At 37.3% G+C, this 21,927-nt stretch overlaps 1 protein-coding gene across 1 annotated transcript; it reads left to right on the top strand.

Moving 5' to 3' along the window:
* Positions 1-201: 201 nt before the first annotated feature.
* On the top strand, positions 202-21,342 carry ALG6 (ALG6, alpha-1,3-glucosyltransferase). The gene is made up of 15 exons (XM_026074586.1): positions 202-283; positions 3,311-3,422; positions 4,046-4,130; positions 7,652-7,741; positions 8,646-8,734; positions 11,056-11,138; positions 11,813-11,877; positions 14,251-14,436; positions 14,969-15,104; positions 17,166-17,251; positions 17,690-17,774; positions 18,929-18,999; positions 20,002-20,070; positions 20,219-20,417; positions 20,683-21,342. The coding sequence occupies exons 2-15, from the start codon at positions 3,341-3,343 to the stop codon at positions 20,878-20,880; spliced, it is 1,524 nt and encodes a 507-aa protein (XP_025930371.1). The 5' UTR covers positions 202-283; positions 3,311-3,340; the 3' UTR covers positions 20,881-21,342.
* Positions 21,343-21,927: the final 585 nt, after the last annotated feature.

Here is a 21,927-nt window from a genome sequence, read left to right as displayed (position 1 = left end):
CCGCCCGCCTGTAAGGGGGCCCCGCTCCGCTGTCCCTCGCCGGGTGACACCGGCTGGCGGCCCGCCCACGCCTCTCTACGGGCTTGTGGTCGCGCCTCCGTTAAGGGGGGTGGCGGCGTGGGCGAACGAGGCGTTGGAGGGATAAACGCACCCTCTGATGGAAGGGGGCGGCGGGGGGTGGGAACGAGGCGTTATTTCAAGCGAAGGTTGATTCCCGTCCCGTGCTTGTGGGCAGCGTTGTGCTCGAGGGAGCCTCTGCTGTTGCTCCTCCAGAGGCAAAAAGGTAAAAAGTTTGAACTGAAAGCCCTGAAACCAACTTGCATCTCCTCAAACGTGGTGTTTGTTTAGTGGTGTTGTCCGCGAGACAGCAAAAATTAGAGGCCGCTGCTTTAGAATCTGATCGTGGTGGTTGTTTTAGGAGCTATGGAAAAATTATTAATGAAGAAACAAAGTAAGAAAGAATATTTTAAGGACTGCCCGTGAGAGGAGAGAAAGAAGAAACTCAGCAGCCGAGAAAATGGCAGTTGTTTCAAATATAGGGGATGGTAGCGGAAATGAGAGGAACAGGGAGATGTGAGAGTCTTTGTTCAGGTGAGAATGGCATTAGATAAGAATTAGGAAACAGCATAAAACATAGTGGGAAAAAAGAAATCAGATAAGGAAATTGCATTAGCCAATTCAGTTTATGGAGTAAAGTGACTCAGCTGGAGTAAAGTGAGGTGTTCTAAATAACATGGGAAGAAAGAAAAGTGGACGGGTATGGTCTCGGTTATCAATGCCAAAATAGATGGGAAGACATCTGTTCTAGCTGGAGATAGAAAGGAAAGGGCAGATGTGGGTGTTTTATGAAAAGGAAAAACCAAACTTGCAACACTTAATTTTGGAAGTCAGTCATCTGCAGAGTCAAATTCAATATCTTTTATTTAGCTAAATGTGCCTCTCCTGTGGCTTAGGCACACGTGTAGCATAGAAAGCATGCAAATATCGGTGTTCACATTCCTGCCTATAGAGGATGGTCTGCTGTTGTYATCGATTTATATTGTTCAAAGAACTTTTTTTTTTCTTGAAGTTGGTGAGTTACAGCTTTCAGTGAATGACAAATGAATATGGATTTAGTTTGAGCAAAATAACCTAAACCTGTCTCATGATGCTTCCAGTGTGTTACTAAAATGGCAGTTGCAATACTGCTGCTGTTTTTTTTTTGGCAGTGGCAAATATGTTCAACTCATCTGAACTGGATGATGCCCCTTCTGAGGGGAAAGTCCTCGGCAGTCATACCCAGACTTGTCCACTGTTGTGTAACGTATCTGTTCCTGACTGAGGAGGGAATGGTACTACTGCTGCGGCTGATCTGGTGGAAGTTCAGCCTTTAGATTTATTGCTGTCTTTCACTGTCAAGACTGGAACAATTTCTTCATCAATTTTTTTCAGACCCTGACAGAATATCTTTGGTCCTCTGGGTCAGAGTTTGTATATTCTTTAGCTAGTGCTTTTTTTGCATAGGATAGCATCACTGTTTTGGTACACCTCAATTCCCAAGCTTGATGCATGGGGCCTTTAATTTGACAGGTCTAGCAATACTCTTCTTATTGAATCCTTAGCATGGTCAAGTAAGCCATCAGTTCTCCTGCTTTTTTGTGTAAAAAGGATGAAGAATAAGACTTCTCCTGCCTGGTTGTGCCTGGTAGAAGGCTTCAGCTGGTGGATCCTTTAGGGAGAGGAAGCTGTGATGAATAGTGTGCTTATACTTGGGAAAGGAGGGGTAGAATTTCAAGCCCATTTTTGAGTTTCAGGGAGACTGGAAGAAGATTCAGATCAGTGATTTATGATCATAAATGCCAGATCTTTTCATTCCCATGTCAGTGGTACAAATTTGATTTTGATTATGTGTTGGTTCATGATTGTATTGTGTGTTGAGTTAGCTAGAGCACGTGATACAGGGTTTATCCTGGCTGTGTGCTTTTATAATGGCTGCAGGAGAACAGACAATACCTGGTCCAGCGTAAAGCCTGCCRGTACATAATTTTCTGACTGCATTTGAACCAACAGAGTAGCTTATATCAGATCTGCACTTTGCATAACTTGACTGTGGTGTTCTTGATTGACTGTATGGAACCCTAAAAGTTGGACTTATTCTATAGCCTAAACACAGCCTTGAGTCTAGTTGCCCTCCTAATAGGGTGATGGGAGGCCCTTACATGTAACACTTTCATCGCTTCTGTGTTTTCTTGAACAAATATTTGTTGCTCAGCCAGAAGTTGTTAGTGTTCTGTGTGGAAACTAAATGCATAATTCTGTCTTCTTCCATGTGCATATCTGTGACTTGCATTACTATCCATTGTAGCCTAGTGAGGGCTCTTCCCCAAATCCCTCCCTCCCACCCATTTTCTTGAGATGGTAGAGAACTGCTTTTGCTATATTTTCACCTAAAACTGTCTTTTTTTTTTTTTAGCAAGTGTTAATGTTTGTTGAACTTTGGAATCCAGTCAGCCACATTTAAAGTGAACTAAGTCAGGGAAGAGTATGAAGAAATAATGTGAACATACTGTTAAGGGTGGAATAGGCTACTGACAGAATTAAAATACATTGTCTGGTGCAGAAAAGTTAATGTGTGGACAGATATACATTAAGGACAAATGTCATAAGCAGAAAATAAGCGACATTAATGCAATAGCATGATATTTATTCTTTATTTTTTATTTGTGTACTTGTTAACTTACTAGAAAACCACTGAATATTGTTACTAATCTGGGAATTTACGTAGACTTCTTTGAAGAGGCTTTTTTTGTTCAGTAGCAAATACTAGTTATTGAGGTCCTCAGATACATGGTTGGCATGAGTATTTTGTCTGCCACCACAACCTTCTGTACTGGTGTCTTGTAGAATTTCCTGTTATCACTTACAGAAAAAACACACCTTATATGTTTGCATAATGAATTKTGTGGAACTTATTAAGATGAAGCTCAAGTACATGCATGGATGTACAGTATAGGGCTGATTTGGTATCTGGATTCTCTTAAGTGGTTTGAAATCTTTCACCCTTCTTTTTTGCGGTTCTTTTTTGCATTTTGTCAGCTGTCTGATCAGCTTGTGACTCAGAAATGGGGGAGAGATTGCTTCTGGGCAGCGCTTGGCTTTGTGATTAGAAAACTTTCAATACGTGAACCCTCCTGGTTGCCGCATACTTACAGAAGCAAGGTAGCAAAAGAATGCTTCTGAGGGTGGGGAGAAAACTGGGACTATGCAGTGTCATGTCCAAGGAACCAAAGGCACAGACGGTATTGTAGCAATGTTTCTGGTGTTGTTTCAGGTACCCTTTGGCTTCTTACAAAGACCAGCCATGGAAAAGTGGAGCTTAATGACCATTACTGTTTTACTAGGACTTACTGTACGCTGGACTGTATCACTTGGTTCTTACTCAGGTAACACATATCATGGTTTGTAAAACAGTCACATGAAGGCGAACCATGGAGCTTGTGCTAAATTAAAATAAACTTGTATGCAAAATCAGACGTAAGAAGCAAGATGTTACTTCAGCTATTGTCGTATTTTATTGCTTCTCTGTTTCCCAGTAAGTAAGTTTAAAAATAAGGCTGGCTGCTAATAGCAAGGTGCCGTGTCATGGTTGGAAGTGAGAACACTGTCAATTTTTTGTATACTCAGAAAGCACAGTGGTTCACACAAAATCAGTATAAGATGTCCGTTACGTACATTTTCTTATTTCAAAGAAGTGCCACATTTTTCATACTGTACTTCCAAATGACTTTTTTGTCAGATGAGCAGGCCACTGTATCTCTTCCTTCACAGCAGAATATCTTGATAAATGCTTGTCACAGAAATACACGGAAAGCTGAAAGAATACATAACACTTCTTTTTTTCCCTGTTAGACTACGTAGCAGATCGTGTCTCTCTTTTGTCCTCAAATATAATAGAGGAATGGAGAATGAAATTAGTGGTATATTAATATGCAAATACATATTTGGAGGAAAAACAATGTGCATAAACAGAATAAATTCATAAATACTCTTTGTCATCTCTTTTTAGGTGCAGGAAAGCCACCTATGTATGGAGACTATGAAGCTCAGAGACACTGGCAAGAAGTCACTTACAATTTACCCATCAGGCAATGGTACATAGTGCTGTTGTATTCAGGTTACAAAGATGTAAACGTAATACCTTTAAGTTTAAGATCTCTGCAGAATTTCTTACTGTTCTCTGAGCTATTCTAAAAACCCATTTGTGGTAATGCTGTCCTTGTTCTTAGATTGAGGTACCATTTTCCTCACAAAATAAACATACTGCTGTTCAGAACTTTAGCTTGCTAGGTATTAGTTTGTAAAACAAACTCTGGTATTTATGATAGTTATCTCTGCTGTAGTAGCAGTCTGCTGACTGGTAGTTATCTCTGCCCTGATGCTCCAGCTTTGTTTTGAATTGAATGGAAAGACTGAGAAGCAAGTTACTACTAGGTTTTTATGAGAGATCATGCAGGAGCCTGTATACCTGATTTAGAAAAAGAACATTCATCTTCCTGATTTCCTTCCGATCTGCTAATGAGCGAAAACTCTTTTGATTATCAGCACTGACAAAATCAGAACAAACTGCTCGTCTCAGCTAAGCTAAAAGACAGAGGCCTGCCATTAAGTGCAGATATTTGCATTTTGTGCTGGAGGCATGGTTCATTTTTTATACCTACTGAGTTCATTGTTCACACCTGTGTGAACAATGTGAAATAAAGATTTTAAAATGTGGGTCTCTGGAATAAAGAGTAGAAGTAAAGGACAGTGAACTTATTTCTTCAGGTCACTCAGGACTGTAGGAAAATTATTCCAAATCGAGATTTGGGGAAGGGGGAAGGAATAAGTGAGTAAAAATTAGTGAAATATAATAAACCCTTAGAACTTTTATCAAATGATAAAAATGTGTTTTTCCATATATGAGCTACAATGCAAATTGGTATAAATTAAAACTTTTAATCTTACAAGAGGGATAATTACATTCTATTTGTTTGGAGTCTTTTTTCCCTCAGCTATCTGTTGGGGAGCAGACTGATGTAACAGGTTAGAACATTATTTCAGTTGTATTGCTGTTAATGTATTTGGGGCCAATCCTGGGACTATGGCACTCTGTGGACCTGGGCAAATGACTCTGTATTGTGACTTTAGAGCACCCCGTAGTATCTATATTACCCTTTTTCTTTTCCATTTTCTGGAATAGCCAAACACTTCATTATGCCAAGTTGGCATAATGGAGAGCTATCATAATAATAGAGTTGACAGCTTTGATCCACTCTGCTACTCAGAACAACATGTACTTAAAATTAAGAGTTATAGCAATCATTATTTCTAGGCATTCCCAGGGGCCAGATGAAACTGTATTGCAAGCTGGGTTCAGCCTATGGGCTGCCAGTTGGGCATCCCTGTCTTGTTGTATTGGCTCTTCGTTTTATTTATAATAGAAGGTTTTCAGATTGGATCTGCTTTGGAATTGAATCTGCAGTAAAGTGAAATCATATTTGGTCTTGGGAATCTGGAAGAGAACATCTCCGCTGACATGCAAGGGATTACATTCTAGAATACTAGGCCTTTTTTTCCCCTCCCCTGAGTATTATAGAAATAGGCAGTGTGGAAAGATGATGTACTCCAGTACATAAGAATACTGTTCAAATTTGAAGTTGAGATTCTAATCAATTCCAGTGTTGTTTATCTCAGTTTAGTATTTAGAAAATCTGTTTATGCAGCAGCACGTGTTCTTACGTAGATTTGTGTAGGTAAATATAGAGAGAAGTTCTGTTATGATGGCATAGTCCTGAAAGATCTCTTGATTTTGCACAGATTTCAGTATCACTTTAATATTAACAGRCATGTACAGGCAATTTAGCTGCATGTACCATGCTTATTTTCTTTTATTCAAAACAAATTATGTTTAAAAAAATATTACAGTAAACTATGGTGTGATTTGTACTAAGTTTCTTTGTATGAGATTTCTCTGAGCCAGGGGTCAGAATTTAAATACTTGCGTTTTTTGCATTATTCCTTACAGTCATGGCATATTTATTAAAAGCTACTTTAGAAGTATAAGAAGAAGATATCTTTATTAATTAAAACTGAGATAGTTTTTTTTTGGCTAAATATTACTGCATATAGGAATTTTTTTTCTGTTGAAGTGCTGAGTTTATGGAAGGTAAAAGTAAGAAACATACAATGTAACTGGAAAGCTTACTGCAGAATATTAAAAACTGTATGAAAAATCTGAACTGCCTTGACATGAACMATCTTGAATGGTAGGATAAGTAGTAGAGATGCATCTTAAAGAAATATGATTTATCATCAGTTGTTCATAAGATACTTCAGGCAGCTCATATGGAATTCAAGAAATATCATTTACTATAATAAATGTCAAAATGGGCTGCATTTGAGTGGAGGAACTGCAAAAGCCAAGAACCTTGCCCCTTGGCGATTACAATAGACTAGTCAATCTGTTTCTCTGTGAGATTTTAAAGGGCCAATGTCTTATTTTTGTAACTTCTATTTTCCTTGGATAAAAGCTTCTGTTTCTCATTTGGAAGAGGTGTCTTAATTCTAACTGCAGCCAGCCTTCCAATGAAGTATCAACACAGCAGAACTATTGATGGGAAAATCCTTCCTGTCTCTGTTGTGTTGTTCTCCTGAGGTTATCTCCTCAGGTAGGACTAGGTAAAGTGGCTGCTGCTGATGTATTTGATTCAGGTTCGCAACCTCGTGTTGGCTAGTTAGGAGGCATTACTCTGATAACTCAGTTTTGCCTTTTAAAGTACTTCTTTTAGCATCCTGATTCTTACATTCATGCTAATAGAACTGTCTAGGTATACCTGCTGCGGCATCATTTTCCTCCAGATTTATGCTTCTTTTTTTGTCCATCTGTATAATACCTTTATGTTTCCCTGCTCCCCTTCTGTTCAGTTGCTTTTCAGCAATTTAACTTCCACTGGTGTTTTTTCAAAATTTTCATATTAAGACCCATTGGACAGAAGTAGTGGATCACTGTGTGCCTAAAAGTGTAGCAGGTAAAGTTTAGCTGTTCAGAAGTCCTTGTCATATATGAAACGTGCCGTCCAAGTCCAGGAAAAAAGGAATCGAGGATTAATATAAGGAAAATCACTAGTGAATTCAAATTCTTTTGACCGTTCCATTTAATTGCATTGTTTGTATTTCCTTTCTGCATTGGGCAAATTGACTGCTATCTCCGGGAATAATTGACACACATGGGAAAATAAAGATTTGGTTTGTAGATGGAGGTGAGGAACTGACGAGCCTACCAGATAAAACGATCTAGAGCTACAGTAGATGTGTAAAGCTAATTTTGTGTAAGAGTTTCTCAATTCTTCTAAAATTCTGTTAATTTTAAGGATTTTTTTCTCTCCAAATAAGTAAGCTCTAGCARTTTTGTGTGTGCGTGTTCTGTTTTGCAAAGACAAGTGAGTGTGTTCTGCATCATTTTTGCTTTTGTTCTGTTGCTTGAGACTTTTTGTGAAAGTAAAATACGGCAGATATAGAAGGTGCTTACTTCCTTTTGAGTGTGTTGGTAAAAACGTATTTGCTTTAATGTTCAACTTTTTCTTGGGCTGAAAGAAAGCTGGAAATGTAGATCTTTGAACTTTTTTTTTTTTAGGTACTTCAATACAAGTGACAACAATCTACTGTACTGGGGCCTTGATTATCCACCTCTTACTGCCTATCACAGTTTTCTGTGTGCTTATGTGTAAGTTCATTATTTTAAGTATTTACTGTTGTTGAGAGTGCAAAACATCAAGTTCACACACACCCCCTCCACCCCCACCTCCGGGAGAGAAACTACTAGCTAAAAATTGCTGATTTAGGGCAGCTGATGAAACAGCAAATACTTTTTGCTTCTTTAAAGCTAGGGAAATGTACCCCTGCAGCTTAAAAATTAATACTGCTATTTTTCTGTCTTGAAATTATTGTGGAGGGACTGAAGGGTTAGGTTCTTCTTTTTGTCAGCTTCTTAAATTGTAGCTGATTTAGATGTGACTTAGATTTTAGCTTTCTAAATGAGCCATTGTTAGTCCAGTGGTGCATGGAGGAGTACTATAGGGCCTGGGTGCATCGCATGGGAAACCTCTCTTGTATTGAGAGCCGAAGTGACATTTGATGACTGGATATCATGTAGATAGAATTCTGTTATTGGAATACTTTTTCCACAAGGGCTTTACTGCTATTGGAATGAGACTTATGGAATAAGAATGTAGGTTAAAGTGCACAGGCACAGTTATGTGGGACATCTATGTGAACTGTAAATGGTTTATATTTAATACTTGAGCATGAAAGGTATTTACAATTGTTTTTTTAAAAGTCAGTGGGGCTAGACTGGAAGTAGTTGTCTTGTCCTGATAAATATTGTATTCCATTTTTCCTGTTTTCAGCAATTCTTTTTTATTGTGAAGTAGCAGCTAATCTCTATAGTGTAAACTGATCTAGTGGTGAGGAAAATCTTTCTTTGGTCACTATTGCTCTTTGAAATATTTCTTTTCATTCATCTTAATTCTTGGAATACGCTCCTGTGCATGTCATCTTTATTGCTGAAAGGAATGTAAAGGGAAATGAGAACTGTCTACATTTTGATGTGTCTGTGCTTTGTTTTACAGTGCAAAGTTAATAAATCCTGATTGGATTGCTCTCCACACATCTCAGGGGTATGAGAGTCAGCCACATAAGTTATTTATGCGTGCAACAGGTAGGAAAATTATATTTCCTTAGGATGATCTTACAAATTTGTCTAGCTTACTAATTTAGCATCTTTAATTTTATGCAACCTCTCTCTCTCTCTTCACCAATTTCTGTTCAGTTCTTTGGGTGATTCTGCAGATCTGTGTGTTATGAACAAAACTCCTCTGTTCTTTTCACTTCTGCTCTCATTTGTGAAACTGATAATGTTAAATGTACAGAGAATTTTTCAACTAGACTGGTTTAGTAGGAACTCTAAAATAAAGCTACTTCTTGGTAGCCTAGACCCAATTTTTTTTTCCATTCTGATAGTTACAAATTTTATTTTTAGTTTAGCTTGGCTTTTATTGTAAAATTACTTGGCAAATTGACTGGTCTTCACTGAGTTGGCTTAACAGGCTCTCAGGATCTCAGAGGTCTTTGTTAGGAGCTTTTATACCTTATCTGAAAGGGGGAGTTATTTGATATTTTTAAAGATGTAATTTTTATCAAATGCTAGCCAGTATCTGGAAATAAACTTGTTTTAACAGAAAAGTAAAAATATATTTTACCAGTTTTATACAAATCTCATTTTTATTCTGTCGCTTTTCTGACCACTTGACCATTTTGATCTGCCTCTACAATGAAAAGGATAAAACAAGTGCAGAAAACAATGTAAATAATTTAATTGAGTAGCTGTATCTGTAGAACAATGAATGATGTGGCCTGTGAACTCTTGTTCCCAGGGCAATGACAGATGCCAAGTTGCCCTGTTATTCTCTTTCATTCTAGATCTGTCTTTTGCTTCACATGACTGTAGAGTTCTATAAAATGCTTTCTATTGGGCAAGTACCTTTTTTACTGATTACAGTGGCAGAATATGATGTTCATCAGTAGCACTTCTATACTTCACAGGCCTCGCAATCTGGTTGCTAATGATTGATTGGATTGAAACAAACAAAAAAATCACTAGAACTAAATTGCCCTTGAAATATTCTTTATTAATGTCGAAAGCAACTTACTTGACATACCACTGATGTATAAGCTAGGAGAACTGATAACGTTCTTTCAACAATAGCCGTTAAAATAATGCATTAAAATAACTTGGACTGTGGAATGTCAGCTGTTGGTGTTACACCTTTGTATTAGGAGTTGGTATATTTGTTTTGCTAATGCCTTGGGTACATTTGTTTAATTGTGGCTCGAGCCTGCAAAATGATCATCATACAGAGAAAACTTGTATCTTTAAACATTTTTTTTAAAGCCCACGACCCAGAAAAAAGCAAAGTATGCTTTTCCTCTTGGAATAATTAGACATTTTCAGAAACCTGATCATAGAAATAGTCAGAGAATTTGACAAGCATTTATGATGACACTTGAGAATTAACTTGGTGGTTTAAGCGCTAGCAGGAGTTCACGTAATTCCGGGTGGGCAAACCTGCTGGTTCTGTTTTCTTGTTGGCCCTGTTATATGTGTATTTGCTGTTGGCAGATGATCAGAAACAAATCACTAATTTTGATCTATCTGACCACATTACATTCACACAAAAATAAGTTGGAGATTGCTATAGTTGAGAGCTTCTTAATTCTCTCTACCTTCAAGATATCAGTGCCTTCCAACAACTTGACTGCATTTAGTTGTAGYTGATTTCTTTTGAGAATTAAGAATGCCTTCTCTCATTTCGGCATGTGAGGAACTAGAGTGTGCTCCTTTATTGACTGAGGTTGTGCCAGAAGCCAAAACAGCTGAACACATGGAAGCAGCAGCTTTTGGGCATCAGAAATGATAGCCATAGAAATGTTAACAAGATCAAATTCTGTAGACCTATTTCTTTGTCCTTTAAAATGAGACTACCCAGTTATGCTAATGAAGAACTTCTTGATATTGTGATGTTTATTTGCTTATATTTTCCCTTTTCTTCCATAAAACACTTGAAAACAATCAGCTCTGGTGTGACCTCCAAACCTGAGCAATCTCTAAAATAATATGGTGGAACATACTCTAATGCAATTTAAGACAAAATGGAAAAGCATATCCAGCTGAAACTGTAGTGGCATGACTTTTGAATTTCAGTTGAGTTTAGTGGCTAAGCTGAGGTTTACATGTAAAGAAATAAATGCAAAACCCACGTGAGAAAGGTAGGCAGCCGATCTCACCCAAACACTGCATAGCTGTTATAATCTGAGATTTTTATAGCAAATCCAACCAAGATTTGAGGAGTTAACAGGGTAAAACTGTAAGCAAAGTCAAAGATCAAAGATTCACAGTCCAGATGAAAATAGACAACATTTATTGCATTAAGGTAAGATATGTGGGAGGATTCTAACATGAAGTTAATCTTTATTTTTCAGTGTTTGTTGCTGATTTGCTGGTTTATATTCCTGCAGTTATTTTATATTGTTGTTGCTTAAAAGAAACATCTACAAAAAAGAAGGCAAGTATCTGATATCTGTGTGTAAATTAAATAAACATACTTTTAAACCATGTAGAAACTTAACAGGTTGCAAGTTAATTAACATACAGAATGTCACGATGGCTTCAGTTGACATAAAATTGATGACAATCAGTATATCTTGTATTAAAGACTTTTCAGTTAAAAGAAGCCATTAACCTATTTTACAGCAATTATTTTAATGCCTTCAATAACAAGATGCACTGAAGTTTAGTAGCCATGAACTCCTGAATTATTTTTCTTGCCAAATTTATTACTTGTGCAGTAAAAACAAGATTTGTGCTGTGACATGGGGGAATCTGGGAACTGCTGTCTTGCATACTCCTTATGTTAAAACATACATTTCGAAATAAAAAGTCTTCTGATTTTTTGAGTGGTTCCAAGGGTTAAGATGGATGTGGGTGATCTTTAAGCTGGTTGGCAAAGGGAAGGCCAGTCTCCTTTCAGTGTTTTCTTATTTATAGAAAATCTTTATCCATTTTTACTCCTCAAAATATTACTGACATAAGATTAATTGGAGAGAGAAAGATTCCTACATCTAGGATGGACCACAGAAGGGCAAATTTTTGTATTGGAGAAGTAGCATGCGTTGTTATATGTTTGCCTTACATATAACTAATTATTCTCCCCTCTCTTTTTTTGATCCTTCCTTCCAGGTTTCCAGTGCTCTCTGTATATTGCTTTATCCAGGCCTAATTCTTATTGACCATGGACATTTCCAGTATCCTTGTATTTGCAGTGAAAACAAAGGAATTTCAATTTGTGAAATAATGCTGTTCTTCAGTACTTGTCTTTAACTGGGGAAAAAGGTGAACTTTGTATATGAAATAATCTGTGGGGCTTCTGCCTACATCAAAGCAGAGGTGTTAAAGAAAACTATAACCCTGATAATTAGTTGATATTAATTGGAGATAATTAGTTGATATTGGGACAAATCAATCAGAACATGAATCTCATTTTTTAAATGTTTCAAGCTCCTATTAATGTCGGTCACTTTATTGCAGAAAATGTCGGTGGTATGTGACAGTGAAAATAGTGGATGCCTTGTGCTCCCGTGATTTGTCTTTGGAGGGAGAATCATCTTAGATCTTCTTGAGGTGGCAGAGAAGTGTGTCAAGCATAGCTGTATAAAATGTTCAGTTCTGTAACGTGTGACACTGTCCTGCTTTTACAGTTACTGGAGACTGGATTCACTTCACTTAATGCCTAACCATTTAAAAGTTAGGCATCTAATATGAGCTAAGTTGTCCAAGCTAACTCTAATCAATGATTGTGGATACCTTCACAGGTGGTTCTTTTATAAAAAGATTTCTGTTTTTATACTTATTTTGCATATCAACAAGCAACTGATGTAGTTGACTGCTCTAGGCTGTGCTGCTCAGTGCCATCTAGCAGTAGGACACAATCCTGGAGTTGTGATAAATGTGGGCATTTAAATATCCTAAGGGAATATTAAATCAAAGCATCTTCTAAATCAAGTTTTGATAATCCAGTAATTTACTAATTTATGTTTTTTCTCCAAGAGAGTGTGTGATGAACTTAGAAGATAATGTACCTCAGAAATCAAATTTTGAAGAAAAAAGTAATATATGGTATTGGATACTTGCATTACAGTTCAGGAATTCTGAAATTATATTTTTGGCCCTGACTCTTTAAAGACGTAGAGCATTTGGAGAAGTCACTTACGAGAAAGGGGATATGAATTTATGCATTTCATCTTAGCCTAGAGAGGCCTGTAAGGTGGAAGAAGGGACAGGATTACACTTTCTGAGTATGTATGTAAAAGATATGCAGAGAGGAAGGCAGCAGTCTGGGTTTTGTGACTTATGTTGGATAGGACAAGAAGTAATGGCTGTTAACTACCATAGGGAATATTTGGTTTTAAATTTAAGGAAAAATCTTTCAAATAGTAATTACAGTGAAATGCTGGAATTGATTGCCTGTGGAAGCTGTGGAATCTGCAGCATAAAGATCTTTAAGAAGAGGTTCAGCAAACATTATGTCAGGAATTACACGGGTATAGTAGACACATTATTAAAGCAGACAGATGGACTACATAGTCTCCTGGGGTGTCTTCCAGCCCTGTGACTCTATGTGAGTAACTTTACTACCTGGGATCGCTCCCAAGAAGTCAATAGATTTATTTAACTGCTGCTGCATATTGTTGCAAGATCATGGTCTTTTGGTATAACAATTTGTTGATGTGAAGTTGAGGAGATCTCAAATATATATGATGATTTTGAATGGGAAATAAATAGGTTGAAAAAGATTTAGACAGTCTGAATGTATTGTCATAGCTATCTATATTGATAAAGAGAAAACAAAATATTTGGAAATTTCTGAGGGTACTTGTACCTCTTACCTGATTCCTTTCTTTGCGTAAAAATAGCAGTAAAAACCCCTAATCTTTTGTTGCATTTTAATCGTAACTGTAGCTTAGTCTCTTCAGACTTTACTGAGCTTGGGAACCTGTTCTCAAAGTGGGAAGGAAGTAACATCACTTTAGGTGGTAACTGTTATTCCTTGTTTGTGCAGTATTAGCAGCTAAGGGAATCGGGCATGGATGAGGATATATTGTGAGTGTAATATAATCCCCCCCCTCCCCCCGGGGTCCTTGAACTGAAGAATATGCTTTTTAAACTTTAATATATTTGAATAGTCTGGACACATCTTTTGGGACAGGGGAGTAGAGACTCTTGAAAGCTTTACCCTTAATAATGAAGAAATCAAGAAAAAAATGTTTACCCTGATGTATCTTACTGAGTACTGTCACTAGTTTAAATAAAAGCTTGGTTGAATGAATGTACCTTACATGCATGTTTAATACACACACACGCAAAACTGGTCCTCATTTTTGCCTGTGCAAAGTTTGAATCAAGCGTTGGATATCCAAATAGTTGGCCTTAAGGCAGAAGTTAAATTATTTCTTTCTGTGAGCAAAATGGTCACAAGTGGCAATACACTTTTAAAACTAACTTGGAAAAACATATTTTGTATGCTGTTTTCTACTTGACCTCCAGGGCATTTATTCACTAACTTCCAGTACTGAGAGGTTGCTTCTCTTGTTTATCTTGTCCTTGACATAAAAAACCATATACAACTCAGTGAGCCTTGGCTTTGCTTTGTGGGCTATACTTTGTCTGTCTTATGACTGGGACCTTTTGGGTTCGATGGCATTTTGCTTGGCCTTAAATTATAAGCAAATGGAACTCTACCATTCTCTGCCCTTCTTTTGCTATTTACTTGGAAAGTGCTTCAAGAAGGGACTGAAAGGAAAGGGGTAAGTGACTTTAAACCATTTTATCTTGCTCAAGAATACAGCCAGGCAGCCTAGCACTGAGAATGTGGTTCATCTTATTTGCGTGTGGTCACTTCTGAATTAACTTCAAGTGGAAGATATTCACATTGTTATAGTGTTTTTCTCGCTTGCAAAATAAGTATTTCTTGCTGAGGAGATCTACATTAAATATCTAATTGTACTTTTTAGTCCACTGAATAGATAACAAAATACAGTAAGCTGTCCCTTCCCAGCACTCTTCATTCTGTAATCTAAATTAAATGGGGGTACAGTGGGCAACCAAATTAGCCCGAGAGCAGTAGCTCTGTTGCAGTTCTGATGGAGTCCTCACTAATCTGGGGGKGAAGAACTTTTTTTGTGGTATTGGTAGCTCTTTTTGTTCAGATTTGCTACCTTCGGTTTTGTATCTGTTTAAAAAAAAACCAATTTTTTTAAGTTCTAAACTAAGAAACTGACTTTTGTTACAAGTAGCTGGATTTATCCTTTCTGATGAAAGCTTTTCTTTTTATTGCAGATTAATATTGTTAATTAAAATAGCCGGGACAGTGGTGGTTTCCTTTGCTGTCTGCTGGCTCCCATTCTGTACGGACGTGGAACAAATCATGCAAGTACTCAGAAGACTCTTTCCCATTGACCGAGGCTTGTTTGAGGCACGCGTGTTTTCTTTCCCCCTCCCTCCTGTAAATGTTCTGTATTCTTAGATCCCTTGAGAAACCTTCATCGTGACCTTTAGGGATTCATGTGGGGAGACACACCACAGAACTAGTAATTTGAGATGCCTTCTTTAGCAGTCATTTCTTGCCAGTTATTTAATCCAGTATTTAACCCCAGCTCAGCTGGCATCTTCCAGGATATTATATGAGTAGACAACACTTATCCCATCATCAAACCCATACTTCAATCCATACATTTTTCCGTTGAAATAGATTCCATAGTAATTGACAGTGTCAGAAGATACARCCTTAAAAGTTAACAGCTTCAGTGTCTGTCTTTTGGTTCTGTTCAGCGTTTTTAACAGGATTAGTCAAAAAAAGCGTTTCACGTGCAGYTGAGAGGTTCCTTTTGGACCTAGCGTGTATGTATTTTCAGTACAAATTTCCACAGTATTTTCTAAGAATCTTAGACCAGTTCTGCTATTCCTTGTGCTCAGGTTACTGACATTTGCATGCTGCAAGGTACTGAGTGCTGCAGCCCTAATCCAGCAAAGCAGTTATTCATTCAGCTAAGCTAATGACACAGTCTCATAAAAGAAAGGATGCTCCTTTCTCCCAGTAAAAGTGACTTGTAGGTATTTTGTTCAGTCAGGATGAGTCTTAATATTACACCTGTTAAAAGCAGATTCTCAACTTCAAATTTTTCCAGAAAATGAAGCTTTGGTTTTTCAATGCTTGATTTCACAGGGATTGAAGCAAATACTTACATAGTTTGCTTAATCTTAAATTTTGTTTTAATCTTCTGTAGATGTGAATAATACCACAAATGGCACTTGTTTCCTTGAAAAGTTAACGCTGATGTACCAAAGGCAGCCTTTTATTTAGGCTGCAGAACAGAAGTGTTTTCAGAATGTAGTCTCTATTATTTTATTTAAAAAACAAAAAAACACCAAAAAACATAATTTGTCCGTCCCCCCCCCCCCGCCCCCTCCCAGCAATGACCCTGTTGCTTGGGTATTGACTGAAATTTATAAATAAATATTTTWGGTCGTGGTACTTCTTATCCAGTGCAAAGTTTAAAAAAATGAAATCTGTAAATGACAACGGATGAGTCTGAAAGTGCCTGAGGATTTTAGTCTAATATTAGTCCAAATATTTTTGAGTTGGGGAGTGACTTACTGGATGCTAATATAGATGAAATGAGAAATTGTCCACGTAAGCAATGCACAGTAAACTTATACTGGGGTGCATGTAACAGGTTCTTTGAATTGGTTCCCATTTACAGAAGCAGTAACAAATGCTGATGGCTGTAAAATCGTATTGGCTATTAAATAGGCATCTTGTGTGTTTGCYGGTGCTGCCAACCCCCCTGTTCACTCGTAATCCTCAGCAAATTTGAAGTGCGTGTTCTATACTGCTAGYGAGCACATGAAGAAGATGGCTCAGTTGTTGGTGCTGGTAGCTTTCTTGCTGTTATGTCCACACAGCTGTGACTCAAGCAGCTGTTTAGGGATGAGTTTCATGAGCATGATAGCTGTAGTTACAAATTTAATTTTGAAAGTGATCCTAGCACAACTGCTAATGTCTTTAGACTTCTTGATTTATTAGTGGTTAACTCTGTCATTGCTAGCAAGCAGTAAGCATAGCTAAATACGTTCAGGTATGTAATGAAATGTGACAATATATAGAATGTCTTCACATCTGAAAAAAAAAAAAAAAAAATTCACATATGCCATCACTTAATCAGAAATTTCCTAGAGACCGAGGATTTCAGACCTTATTTTCACAAAATGTGTAGTCTTATGAGTCAAAACATACAGTATCCTGAAGAACTATTTCTCAGTTATTTTAGTACATTTTAATCCAGTTTCTTTTAATTTTYCATTTTTGAATGAAGATCAGACTGATGTAAATTGAGTTATATCTCAGAATATGATGTATATCTGCAAGTATCTTTTTGCAGTATGATTGTAAAAAAACAACAGTCCCCCATCCCTGTTATTGTCACTAGCATAAGTTAAAATGGATGCAATTCTTCTTTTTTTTTCGCCTCCCCAGGATAAAGTAGCCAATATTTGGTGCAGTCTAAGTGTCCTTATAAAGATAAAGAGTATTGTATCACCTCAAACTCAGCTCAAACTCAGGTAAGACATAACTGAAGTGTAAGCTATTTATTTGAATCAATTTTTGCAAGAGCGGTATTTTTTTCAAAAAATTATGAGACGTGATGTTTAAAATCCTGAAAAATAYAATTTTTTAAGCTGTATTTTTCTTTCAAGTGATAAAGATTTCCCTTTAAGTTATTCTTAAGAAGGTTTGACTAAAATTTTCTGCTTTTTTATATAGTGATTTAAGCTACATAGTTATTCCATTTTCAAAACCACTCATGTCAGTGAAGATCATGTGCTGCTCTCTTGTGATTGAGGCTTCTTAAGTGATTTTATGCATTCAAAAATTACTGTTAAATTCCTAACTTATAATTTTGAAATTTGAAAATGTAAGTTTGAAAATCCTATGTAATATCATTGAAGTAGATATTAATGTATTAAAGGATAAATTGTTTTTCGTATAAAATTCCTTAGTTGTGCTGTAACGTTTCTGAGCCTGCTTCCTACTTGTGTAAAACTGACCCTTGAGCCATCTCTCAGAGGATTTAAGTTTGCTTTGGTAAGTGTATATTTTTAATCGTTCCTTATTTTAAATCCACCACTGAGTGCTGATGTGTGACAAAAAGTCCTGCTTAGAATTGCCACAACGTGCAGCGGTACKTATACTGTTAAATGTCATGTTGTTTCTGCTGAACAGATTGGCTCAAAAGTTCATTGCTGTCAGAGTTTAGTATCAGAGATAGTCCAGGAAAGCCTGTCTATAGTCTTTTAAATCTAGACTTTTTCCCATAGCCTCAATTTTCTCTATTTAATGCTGTATTTTTATTAGTTTCCTCTGAAGAGCCTTTAGAAGATTCCCTATGCAGTAAAGCTTTGTATGGAGTTGAAATTTCTCTTCTATTTTGTTGTGTTTGCAAAGTGATAGTTTCTCTTAAGGTATTGGCTGCAAAATTCAATAAAAATTCCCACGATGGGCATTGTAAGCTCATTAGTGGTTTGAAAAGAGAATCATACTATTTTACTGAAATGTTTGCTTTTTCGCGTAGATCACTGAATGTAAATTTAGGCAAATTAACATTACTTAAATACAAAATCATTTCTCTTTGAAATCAAAATTATATGAAGATAGTGCTAAGGTTTCAAGAGTTATCAAATAATTTATATTTTTCATATTATGTAAATGCTGCTTGAGAGTTTATTGTAACATTGCCTACAACTAGCATTTAGCCTTTTTAAGAATTGGTTGGTGTTTCACGATATGTTTTTTATTTGGGGAAAAGAATGACTGTGTGTTTACTTTGAGATATTGATTGTTCCTGATGGTGATTAAGAGAATTTGGAATTTAACCTCAAAAAGCTGGGTAGTTCTCGCTGTGACTTAACTCTGGTGATGCTTATGTATGTGAATATTTGTTTACTTCAGCGGGGATAATCTTGTAAGTAAAGTTAAGCAATATTGGGTTCTGTTTATGGGAAAGGTTTTCTGAATAATTCTGGGTAAACTTTCAAACACTGTATTTTTCACATGTAGAGGTGGTTACGGAAGCAGCTCTGTGTAATTTTAGATTGCTCGGGAATTAGATAAATGATCTAATTTTTCTAGTAACTGTTAAACTTGCTCAATACACCCATGTAAAATCCAGGCTAGCTGAGAAAGTAAAGCAGTGCTTTGTGTTGCAGTCAAATACATTAATATCTCTTTCCTCTTCTAAGGTTAGTTGCGCGTTGTCGTTTTTCCTGTTCTCCTTTCAAGTACATGAAAAATCTATTCTTCTAGTGTCAGTGTAAGTATATTCTTTTTCCATACGTATGTTCTGATCTTGTTTTCTTCAGCGTGTTTGTTATTGCGTGCTGCTTTCTCACTTACAAATAATCTGATTTTAAAAGCTCTGCACTGCACTCGCTTTCCTGAGTAACTCGTAAATGGAAGGAGTATATAAAGATAGCCAAGCTAGTTTCTWCTGCTTCTCTTATCCTTACAGGCAAACGCTTTAAGCGTGGATTTGCTAGGGTATAGTGCGGTGGCACAGAATGTGTTTTGCTGTCGGGGGATAGACTGTTTCCTGGGTTTGTTAAGGTGATACTGCCATAGACAGCAAAGAAACGTGCTTAGCTGCCCAGCAGCAAGGCGGGAGCAGGTGAATTCGGTGATTCTTACCTCCTTAATGGTGACGGCAAAGGAGCCTTCTCTCCTTTTGTCATTAAAGTATGTATTTCCCATCCCTTGCCCAAAAGGAAGGGCCGCAGGGGCRGAGGGGGAATATCTTTGGTTAGCAAGGCTGGCTCTTTTCCTTGAATGTCTCGTCTGTACATGAAAGTAATGTTTGATAAAGAAGGATTTGGAGATGGAGCGCTCTTAATGTTTCTCTTTYGTGCCCCAAAGGAAGGTTGCCCTGGTAGGTAGAAAACTATTGGTATTTTTATAGGCATTGTCTAGGGATTACGGTATAGATGCTCCCGAAGCCACCACCGAGTTGTGTGTGGAGTGGGCCCCGACTTGGCTGCCCAGGCGTGCTAGCGGGACCCATCACAAATACTCCRTCAAGGGATTCTCGTGCTGCAAACCCAAATGCAGGGCAAAACATTTGCGTGTCAAGGTTCAGCGTGATGCAGTGGGAAGAAAGGCGTCCCGGCAGAGGCTACAGCACTTGGGGCCTTTTCCCCTCGCCAGTGGGGAATTGGCATGCCTTAGTGAGGAACGGGAGAGTGCAGCGGCCATGTAAAGGTTGAGATAACAAAATGCTGTCACTTCAGTGTCACTTCATATTTTTCTATTTTCATTTCAGACCGGTCTGCTTAATCATAAATGAAATCCCTTTTATGGCTACGTGGTTTTTACTTGTATCAACCTTCAGGTGAGTGAGACAGAATTCACTTCTTTTAAAATAGTATTCTTTCCTGAGTCTAGTAAGTAGAAATGCATTCTCTTTCTCCTCTTTTTACATTCTTTGAGATACAGGTTGGGATGTAAACTCACTTGTGTGGGCGATTCTGTTTTAACAGCATGTTGCCTCTGCTACTGAAAGATGGCCTCCTGTTGGCCTACACTGTGACAAGCCTGGCATTTCTATCAGCTTGTGTGACTTCCTTTTCGATATTCGAAAAGACTTCAGCAGAGGACCTGCAGCTGAAATCATTTTCCCTTTCTCTTAAGGGATATGTTTCTTGGTTTAAGTCATTTCCAAAGATTGTTAAGAGGCTGGTAAGTAACTTTAATTCTTCATAGCTCTTATTTGTAACTCTTCATAGTACTAAAATAYTTATATAAACCAGTCTAATGTCCATAATTTTGTGTAAGGTCTCATGGGCAAAGCCATGCTATGTCAATGTAGAGGGAGGCTGTAATGTTTTTGCAATGTCATCCCTCTACAGAATTAAGAATACAGGGCAGCCAAGCAATGAAAGTAACTGCTTACTCTTGAGTTGTTAAATCAACACTAACTAGTGTATCGTTGTTTATCTTACAGTTTCTTCTTTCAGTAACTGTGATGGGCATCCTGACTTTATTGAGTGCTACAATGAATCCTCCAGAGAGGTTACCAGATTTGTTCCCCCTTGCCGTGTCCATTATTTCTTGCTTACACTTTTTATTCTTTTTGATGTATTTTAACATTGTTATACTGTGGGACTCAAAAAGTAGCAAAAGTCAGAAGAAAATGAGTTAACTTGTGAAGATCAAGGACTAAACTGTAAATGGACAATGTTTTCAGTGAATCGTGTCTGGTGTTACAGATAAATCTGATATAACACAATTTGAGTGATCTAATGAAAATCAGGAAAGACATTATGCACACAAACACAAAATGATTAAAGACTGTTTTAAAGATGAGGTATTTCACAGAGCACTTGGAAATGTTATTTGGTGAGTTTTCTTCAGACTTGTAATACTTTTCTTATCATTTGCAAACCTAAAGTATCTAATAAAGGACCAAATTTTGAACTTATGGTAATACAGCCAGGGTATTTTAGCAAAACAGCAAATTGTTTTGTTAGCATTAAGTTTACACATTTCCCAGCATAAAAGATATAAGCAATTCAAAGTTGTGCAGGTTAAATAGTGACTCTTGACTGTGAACTCTAAGTTGTCTTGCTGAATTGTTTTATGGCATAAATTGTCTTGTACATTCTGTCACTGTCCTCCATTATTCTTTCCTATAATATGTTGTAGATCATCAAAGCCACTGCCCAAGGCTGTGTAGCAGTTTGAGTAACTCTTCTGAGGTTATGATTAAACCAACAGTTGTTTCTTTAACTAAATCCTGTAGGGAAGAAAATCTAACATTCAAGTTCTCTGACTGGAGATCTGTACAATCAGCCACCAGATGGRCTCAAGTTCTGTAGCATGTAAGGACAGTAATTCTGTAGTAGCTTCATATGAAAGTTATTTTTGTATTGTGTTATTCTACATGGTACCAATACTCGTAGAATGCTGAAGAATAACATAAGCCATAGAAATGCATGGAAGGTAGTGCTGAGAGCAGAAGTAGAGGCTCTAGCATTTGGGAAGGGGAAGGTTCTTGTGTCAGGTGGGGGTTGGAGCACACTTCTTCCTTTGCTACAGATCAGCAGATATGATATGGTTTTAACATATACTAGTCTTACATGATGCTCAACAACTGTTTCTAATAAAACTAGGAAAGCCTATCACTTGTTTTAACAGGTACTCAGTAAACAGTAAACACGAAGCTTGATGTATTTCAGCAGGGTTTGAT

Source organism: Apteryx rowi, unplaced genomic scaffold, assembly GCF_003343035.1.
Source record: "Apteryx rowi isolate R43461 unplaced genomic scaffold, aptRow1 scaffold_39, whole genome shotgun sequence".
NCBI lineage: Eukaryota > Metazoa > Chordata > Aves > Apterygiformes > Apterygidae > Apteryx > Apteryx rowi.
The sequence above is the reverse complement of the archived record's forward strand: the minus strand, read 5'-3'. Positions and strand labels throughout refer to the sequence as shown.